Source organism: Pyrus communis, chromosome 6, assembly GCF_963583255.1.
Source record: "Pyrus communis chromosome 6, drPyrComm1.1, whole genome shotgun sequence".
Lineage (NCBI taxonomy): Eukaryota > Viridiplantae > Streptophyta > Magnoliopsida > Rosales > Rosaceae > Pyrus > Pyrus communis.
The window spans coordinates 2,706,483-2,716,574 of record NC_084808.1 but is presented as its reverse complement, the minus strand read 5'-3'; the positions used below and the strand labels follow the sequence as shown (position 1 = coordinate 2,716,574).

The 10,092-nt window shown below is 38.2% G+C and overlaps 1 protein-coding gene across 1 annotated transcript; it reads left to right on the top strand.

The window, feature by feature from the left end:
• Positions 1–9,570: 9,570 nt before the first annotated feature.
• On the top strand, positions 9,571–10,092 carry LOC137737361 (uncharacterized). The gene has a single exon (XM_068476813.1). It carries the CDS (start codon positions 9,571–9,573, stop codon positions 10,090–10,092), a length of 522 nt encoding a protein of 173 aa, XP_068332914.1.

Below are 10,092 nucleotides of genomic sequence, written 5' to 3'. Positions count from 1 at the left end.
CTATTTTGAGATTGTGTGTTCACATTAGCTTTGATTTGTTGGCTCTAATGTTCTTTTCACTCTTTGTTGTAGGCCTTCTCTCATCTTTGGTAATGTTCAAAATTCAACCATTCCTTGGAAGTGGTACCAAAATTATAAAATTAGTAAAGTTCCATGTCAAATCATCATTGGAAATTATTGCAAAATTAGTTATAGCCAAACTCATGTGTACTCTATAACTTCTAATGTCCGTTCTATTTTTATCTGCAATCAAAAAGTTATGTGTAATTGTAATTTTATTGGTTTTTGGTGGTTAGGTTGAGTAGCATATATAGTACTGCCACATCTTGTTCTATACTTTTGATTGCACACGAATAGTGTGTGCCAGTTGATAGCAACCTCATAAAACATCTTCAAAAAAAATTACACTTTACCACCTAAGGTTTGAGGTCTATAGCAACCTCATAAAACATCTTCAAAAAAAATCACTTTCATACCTCACCTATTATTTTATTTCAATATAGTACCTCTGTTACATTTTCTATCCATTGATCTATTAAGAGTTGACGTGGCTACCACATTTGCACCACATGGCTGCTAAATTTGTGCCATATGGCAAAAAAAAAAAATTATTCATTTAAATAATTAATTTTAAAAAATAATATATAAAAAAAAACACCAATCTAGAACCCATCTTCCCCCCCCAACCCACCTCTCTCTCCTCCACTATCTTCACCTCCCTCGCAACCCCCCCTTCTCCCTCTTCACCTCCCCGACCTTCGTCCCCTCCCTTCACCACCAAAACCTCAACTTCTCCCTCTCTATCTGTCACATCCCGGCCCGGGCCCCTACCACATCGCAGGCTCGACTCCACTGTAGCACGATATTATCCACTTTGGGCCTCAACCACGCCTTCACAGTTTTGTTTCTGGGAACTCACACGAGAACTTCCCAGTGGTTACCCATCCTGGGAATGCTCTCGCCTTAACTCACTTAACTTCGAAGTTCCGATGGAACCCTAAGTCAGTGAGCTCCCAAAAGGCCTCATGCTAGGTAGAGATGGGAATATACATATCCGACTGCAAACCCCTCCTTGACTACCTCACTGAAGAGATCTCCTCCTCCGACTCCATCGAGTTCCGCCTCCCCAGAACAACGCCATTCATCACCCTAAAATTCCAACCGCCCTCAACTCCTCTAGCATCGGCAACCACATCAACAACGACAACGACAACAACAATGGCAACCATATCCCAACCGCCCTCATTCGCGCATGAAAACCGCCACTCTCACAGCTCTGCTCTCCACCACCGCTCACCGGAACAAACAGAAACCACAAAGTAGCCAACGATGAACCTCAAAGACCTCGATGCGACCAGCCAGGCCCTTTCTCGGCCAACCAATTCGTGCCCCAGTCCTCCAAGGCCAAGAGATGAAGGTTGGGGAGGGAGAAAAAAGGTGGGGGTGGGGGTGGGGTAGGGTGGGGTGGGATGGGATATTTAGGTTGTAGGGAAGAGGAACGACTTGGAGAAGAAGATGGGTTTTTTATTTTTATTTTTATTTATTTTTTTTAAATAAATAGGGTAAATTATTATAATATTTTAAATGAATAAAAAATTATTTTTTGCCACATGGCACAAATTTGGCAGCCACATCAGCTCTTGACAGACCAATGGATGGAAAATGTAACGGATGTATTATATTGAAATAAAATAGTAGGTGAGGTATGAAAGTGAAATGTTTTGAAGATATTGTATGAGGTTGCAATGGACCCCAAACCTGAGGTGGTAAAGTGTAATTTACCCATTAATTAATTATAGCCATAAGCAATAGAACCATTTAATTATTCTTACTCAACTTCGTTATACCCTTCAATCATTACCTTACATGGTGTGCGATCCATTAGGTTCTAGTTTGCGAGACAGTGGCTGATAGAACTCTTCTAATCGATTGTGAATTGAAACTAACTTTCAATTCTCTCTTTAGGGAAGAATAGTGATTGTTAATCTTCAAGCTTTCACAAACCATGAGTGACATATAATACTATATCATGGCTACCCAAGCTAAGTAGAAGAGGTAAATAATATATTCAGTTTGGGATTACAATGCAATATGATCCTTCTGTATATCAATACTCTCAATCACATTGTTTGGTTGATAGTTTATTCATGTTTACTATTCAATATGATTCTCTTTCTTTATGTCAATACTCTCAATCACATTGTTTGGTCATGAATTTTGTAGTTTGAACACTTGGTCCCACATGACATACTAAAATGTTGACCTTAAAATTACATTATGGTCAAGCCACATGCCCGTTATGGATTAGGTATAGGATGGTGTACTGAAGATACCCACATTGGTGAAGGATCTTCGGAATGATCTAAGAGCCAAGGAACGGACAAGAGTCACCAAACTAGATGAAAGGATGAGAACTATCGAAGACACCATCACCTGTTTTGAAAACTCCACCGCTCAAGCTCTCCAAAAGATGACGGGTCAAAATCCAGGCAGGCTAGCGCAAGAACTCAATCCAAAGTGACGCCATGGGAAATCACAGAAGACCCAAGGTCTACCCTTGATCCGGTATCCAGGAGGGAGATTGTTCCCCGACATCAATCGCATAGGAGGGAGGCATGAATACTTCCAAAAGACATAAAAGGGAAGAAAGGTGATGTGAGAAGGAAATCAACCCAAGATCCCCACGATCTCTAGACTAGAAACTACCCACTTTCCCTTTAATGGTGCTCTTGTTGTCAAGTTGCAAATCTCTGATGCCATGGTAGGCCAAGTTGTGATAGATAATGGATCAGAAGGTAACATCCTATTTAAAGGCGCGGCTGAAAGGATGGACATCCTCAATAAAGTCAACTTTAGAAAGAAAAAAAATCTAATGTCCAAACTTTCAACAGTCCTAACTTATCAGGATTGGGCCGAATCATAATGTGGTCCATTAACACTCCTAAATCTTTGAACAAAAAAAAAAAAAAAAAAACTCACTCCTAAATCCATTAAGACTCGGTCACAACACTAAAGTTCCTTTTTTGGGTTGAGATTGCCAATTGGATGGAATAATTACCATTGAACCAAGAGTAGTAGCTCTCCTTGATTTCTTCTCGGCCCCAAATCTCAGCTTTTAGCCCCAAACACGAACATACATGATTACCAATTCTTGCCATGTTGGTAAAAATCGGGGTACCCATTCTAACTCTCAACAGTTTCCCTTCCATTATTGAGTGGGCTTAGTATTTCCGAGTTGGTACTTGTAAGGCTGAATGTTGTGTTGTGTCTCAATGGTTTTTTTGGGTAGATTCTCGATTTTTAATCATTATGTTTACAAAATATTTTTCAATATCGACTTCAAACCCATATGTTTAACATATTCATTTGTATGTTACTTTTTTTCATTTGTAAATGAGGTTTTATGTTCGAATCTCGTTAATAATGAGTTCGATTCTAATTTAATTTCTCACTTTTCAAGTCAAATGTATCACTGTATCAAATCGAAAAAGAGTGCTACAATGCCTAACCCATTGTCTTATTATCCCACCGACTTTTTATCAAAGTTTTAAGAGAACTTTAACTAAAAACTTCCGGTTTTGTTTACTTTAACGAAAAACCACATTTTTACACTAAAAAGTCAATCCTGATACTATTCACTTTACCCTTTATTTTGTCTTTATCGTTAAAACTCAAAGTTTTCAAATCATTTTCATTAATTTTCCTAAGTTTTAATGACAAATTTATTTTATTGCAAAATTACATAGAAGGACATAAGAAAAATGTAAAGAAAGTGTTTTTGTTTGGGAATTGAAGTGTAGGCAACCCCGACTCTCCCTCAGCCTCTCTCCAACGCACCATCGTTCCTCACAACCCAACTCAAAACCAAGCGAAAGATCCAAGATTTAAGTTGTTGCTTCCCTTCGGTATTTGCAACCCATATCACATCTAATATTGAAGAGAAATTCGATTTTGCAAAGATAGTATGCAATTTTTTGAATTTAAGAAACATTGGTATAAACGTAAATAATGAAAAAAGTGGAACAATTAAAACTTTGGGTTTGTCGACAGACTAGTAGGAGGAACACCAGCTTAGGTAATCTTCAAATGGATTATTTATTTATTTATTTAATTGACCAAATTGACGAAGAAGACAGAGAGATAAGAGTTTAATTATAAACCATAAAATAAAAAAAAAGCTTACTAAAGTTGGTCTTCATAGAGCAAAAGATTATAATTGTATTTGGTTTTATTTGTTTGTTTTAATTAGAAGAAAAAGTGAACATGGCATCACTTGAAAAAAAACGTATTCAGTAGGGTAAATCTGTTTATGCATCTCTTACTAATTAATGCTAGCCATAAACAATTGAACCACTTAATTATTCTTACTCAACTCCGTTATATCCTTTAATCATTACCTTACATGGTGTGCAATAATTAGGTTCTAGTTTGTGAGGCAGTGGCTGATAGAACTCTTTTAATCGATTGTGAATTGAAACTAACTTTCAATTCTCTCTTTATGGAAGATTAGTGATTGCTAATCTTCAAGGCTTTCACAAACCATGAGTGACATCTAACAATATATCATGGCTACCCAAGCTCAGTAAAAGAGGTAGAGAATCTATTCAGTTTGGGATTACAATGAAATACGATCCTTGTGTATATCAATACCCTTGATCACATTGTTTGGTTAATAGTTTATTCATGTTTACTATTCAATGTGAATCTCTTTCATTATGTCACTACTCTCGATCACATTGTTTGTGTTATCCATATTGTTCATGTGATCAAAACACAATACACACACACACACGATTATAAAGAATTGATATGAAGCACTTCTACATGACTAGAAGAACACCAATTCTGATGAGATTGCCGTGATTGAAAAGAACACCAACTCTTCTACAAACTCCTAGCTTTATGACAATGCTCTATGGGAAGCCTTAGTTGTCGTGTCTAGGGTTCGTAGGGACCGGTGTTTATATATATATATATATATATTAGCCAAAAAGTCTTAGATTCTGTCCATAAGGGAAAACTAAAACTCTCCTTTCTTGGCTCTCAATTAAAATATCATAATCATATATTATTAAGGATTCAATCAAAACCTACTTATAATGTAAGACACTTAATGTAGGGTTGATATAAGGAAATCAAATTGCAATTTAACTGATCTCCAACTTATACATTCCTATTACATATAGTAGACCATTTATGGTTGATTTATGTTGAATAAATCCAACAATTTGGTCATGAACTTTGTAGTTTTAACACTTGGTTCCACAAGAAACGTCAAAATGTTGACCTTAAAATTACATTATGGTCAATCAACAGACCTGAACAAAGAAGATGCCAATTTTATGGATCAGGTCTGGGGTGTCGTACTCAAGATACGCACATCGGTGAAAGATCTCCGGAATAATCTATGAGCCAAGGAACATGCAAGACTCACCAAACTAGAGGAAATGATGAGAACTATTGAAGACACCATCGTCCGTTTCACAAACTCCAACCCTCAAGCGCCCCCTAAAGATGACAGGTCCAAATCCAGGCAGGCTAGTGCAAGAACTCGTTCCAAAGGTATGCCATGGGAAATCACAGTCACAGAAGACCCAAGGTCTACCCCCTATCCAGTATCCAGGAGGGAGATTGTTCCCCAGCGTTAATCACATAGGAGGGAGGCAGGAATGCTTCCAAAAGACACAAAAGGGAAAAGATTACACAAAAAGGAAATTTGACACGGCCAACCCTGATATTCTCCAAACACCAAGATAGGGACGTGCTGGGTTACACTCGAAAGTGACGAAGCCATATTAGGATGCATGAGAACTAAAAACAATTAACCGACGTAAATAAAACTTGTAAATTTAATTATAATGAATATGCAATTATGGAAAGTGTTTAAAGCATACAACTAAACTCAAACACTAAAAGGGAATAATATAAAATTGAATGAACAAAAGGATGGGTCCTACACCGAGAGGACTTAAAGATGTCGATGTGGGTGTGCCTTGATGTCGGGATTGTACGCCTCGAATCTAAGTCCTGAGGGGACACAAAACAAAACATGAGCAGACCAAGCTGATATATAAGTAATACTAAAACAGTTAATCTTTAACTTACTAAACAATTAATCTTTAACATACTAACCCCTAGGTTTAGAAAACTTGTATAGCATAATAAGTAATAGGTTTTTCTGAAAACCCTAACATGCCATAAAACCTTTCATAAAACATATTTCGTATATAGGTTGCTTAGTAGTGGTAGCACAAGGCATATATATATATAAACATATATCTTCATTCGCCTAAAGGCACTACATCTCCCAGCCGAAGCCACCAACCTACGTCCGGCCAAGGCCAATATAAATGTCAATCGCCCGTAGGCTCCTACAGCAACCGACCGAAGCCAATATAAAAGTATCATTCGCCTGTAGGCAGGACATTCACCCGTAGGCAGATCGTATGAATAACCACTAAATAAGTACATAAAAACATTAACATAATATTTCTAATATATATATATATATATCTATCTATCTTAATTGTAGTTCCGGTACCCCCCACGCGCCGATTTGGGTTGCCGGAAAGTTGGTCGGAAAAGTTGTCGACGCTGCCGTGGACGGCGGCGGAGCACAGTACCTCTAGTGGAGGCGCTTGTGCTCCACGCGCCGACCAAGGCAGACACCCATGCTCAGTCCCATGCGCTGGCCAGGGGTCTGGGATCCGATTGGGTTAGGCTGGATCCAGGTTCTGGGTTGGGCTTGGTTATTGGGCTAGGGCCATGTTTACATGGCCCAAAGGCTTGGACCGAGTTCCATGGGTTTGGTTGATCCAGTTTTCAGGCCAAATTCGCGAAGTAGGAGGGAGCCAGAGCTTCCTATGCTCCAATCGACCTCGATTCTACATTATACTCGATGATTAAACCATGGAAATGAAGCTACGAGGGAGGGGAAGAGAAACATACCATTTTAAGGTCCAGTCGTGGTCGGGAAGCGTGGAACCTTGTCAGGGGGGGTGGGTGTGCTAAGTTCCATTGATGGGTGTCTTTGTGCTTCACAAAGAAGGGGAGGAGAGAGAGAGCAAATAGTGAGGGTAATGGTGGTGGTGTTGTCGTCAGAGGGAATGGGTGTATGTGTGTGTGAGTGTGGCGCTTGGGGCAAAGGGACACAACGAAGGAGAGAGATGGAGAGAGTGAGGTCCGAGAGGGAGAAGGATAGGAATGAGACAAATAGAAAGAAGGAGAGGTTGGGCTAAGGGGAGACAATCCAAAACAAGTGGGCCCCACCGGGTACACACATTAAGACCAAAAGTAATCCCATCTAAAAAATATCTTGCCCACAAGGTGAAATTACCAATATACCCTCGTTCCAAAAATCCACAAATAAATATCGGGATGGGTTGTTACAAAATCAACCCAAGATCCCCGCGATCTCCAAACTAGAAACTATCCACTTTCCCTTTAATGGCACTCTTGTTGTCATGTTGCAAATCTCTGAAGCCATAGTAGGTCGGGTTTTGGTAGATAATGGAGAAGAAGATGACATCCTATTTAGGCGCGGCCGAAAGGATGGGCATCTCCAGAAAGTCAATTTTTGTAACTGATCTACTGTCCAAACTTTCAAGAGTCCTAACTTTAAGGATTGGGCCGAATCAAAATATGGTCCATTAACACTCCTAAATCCATTAAGGCTTGGTTGCAACACTAAAGTTCCTTTTTTGGGTTGAGAATGCTAATGGGATGGGATAATTACCATTGAACCGAGAGTCGTAGGCCTCCTTCTTGATTTATTTCTTCTCGGCCCCAAATCCCAGATTTTAGGCTCAAACACAAACATACATGATTACCAATTCTTGCCATGTTGGTAAAAATCGGGGTACCCATTATATGAAAACTCTCAACAGTTTCCCTTCCATTTTTTAGTGGGCTTAGTATTTGCGAGTTGTACTTGTAAGGCTGAATGTTGTGTTGTGCTTCCCATGTTTTTTTTTTTTTTTTTTTTTTTTGTTTTGTTTCTTCTTCTTCTTCCATAGATTCTTGATTTTTAATTATTATGTTTGCCATGCATTGGTACATTATGATGAGAAATTTTTTATTGTGACAAAAATTTGAGTGATACACCACGTGTTTTTATGTAAGTAGTGAAAAATTTTAATTTTTAGGTTGTTAACTTTTTAACGCACATATCCCACCATTTGTATAGTGACATGTGATGTACCATCTCGTATGCTGGTCACTTTGAAAAATCTCTCCATCATGGCTTCAAATTCATTTTTAATCATTATGTTTGCAGAATATTTTTCATTATCGACTTCAAACCCATATGTTGAACATATTCGTTTGTATGCCACTTAATACAAGGTCAAGTATTACTCTTTTTCGTTTGTCAGTAAGGTTTTAGGTTCGAATCTTGTTAATGATGAATTCGATTCTAATTTAATTTCTCACTTTTTAGGTCAAATATATTGTTATATCAAATCGAAAAAGAGTGTTACTATGCCCATCCCATTGTCTTATTATCCCACCCATTTTTTAATGAAAGTTTTAATGACAAGTTTATTCTGTTGCAAAATTACATAGAAAGACATAAGCAAAATGTAAGGAAAGTTTTTTTGTTTGGGAATTGAAGTGATGTAGGCAGCCCCGTCTCTCTCTTAGCAAGTCTCAAGCGCAGCGTTGCTCCTCACAACCCAAATCAAAACCAAGCTAAAGATCCAAGATTTAAGTTGTTGCTTCCTTTCGGTATTTGCAACCCATATCACATCCAATATTGAAGAGAAGTTCCATTTTGCAAAGATATTATGCATTTCTTTGAACTTAAGAAATGATTCCTGGTATAGACGCAAATAGTGGGAAAAGTAGAACAAATTAAAACTTTGGGTTTGTCGACATACTACAGTAGGAGGAATACCAGTTTAGGTACTCTTCAAATGGGTTTTTTTATTTGATCGACAAAATTGACGAAGGAGACAGAGGGTAAGAGTTTAATAAACCATAAAAAAAAACTTACTAAAGTAGGTCTTCATAGAGCAAAAGATTAATTGTATTTGGTTATTGTTTGTTTTAATTAGATGCTCGAAGGCTTAGTTCACAGATCTAAAAGGTTGGGAAATTGAGAAACGATCAACTTACCAATAAATTCTTCAACATTGAACTTAATGCAGGGAATAGTTGGTGGATTCAAAAACAATATTGGATTGCTAAGGCTATTTTAAGAATAATGGTGAGTGTGAAAATAACTTTGTTCTCTTTTTAGTTTTAGTTGAGTTGAAAATATAAGGTGAGCGGAAAAATAGGATAATGAAGTGGACATAGCATCATTCTAAAGAAGAATATACATTAGGGTGAATCTATTTATGCATCTCTTATTAATTAGTAAGGAAATAAATATTTAAGAATAGGCTGGCTAGGTATTAAAATGGTCAAACAAAGTTGAATGCAAAACGGTTTTACTAAGCATAATTTCGAACCGTTAGTTAAGGTTTACATCTCTTTCCTAACAAAAAGCTTTCTTACCATCTACCCTATGCCATTCCAAGTTCCAACCACAGTACTATAGTTCTGCAGTCAACAATTTATTCCAGTTTCATGTCAAATTATATCAGCAGCATCTTGCTCATGGTTGTTACCACCTTCTTATTAGGCTTGCTTTCACCGGCGGCTGTCCTTGCATCTAGAGACATCTCACCACCTTATTACGAGTCTAATTATGATGCTGATTTGGCTCCGGAAGAAACCCCGATAATCGTCAAGGAATTTCCACCGGAGCCACTGCCCGGTCGGGACTCTGATCAGTCTAACTTCTTGGAAGCATGTGCTGTTCGACTAACAGGGGATTGTGGGGAAGCAATTTTCGCTGATATCTTTTGGAACCAAACTAGCCCTATCAGTGACCATTTCTGCCGGAATCTTGTGGGGTTAGGACTTCGCTGCCACGTTGGTTTGGTAGCTAATATAATAAATAACCACCCTGCAGCCTTCAAAGCGAATGAGATCATGCTTCTTTTGAGAAGCGTGGACATCTGGAATATGTGTGCTTTGGTTGCAAAAGTTGAGGCCCCTATCCCTTCTCCCTCCCCACATGAAGAAAATAATGAGACTGTTTTCTAG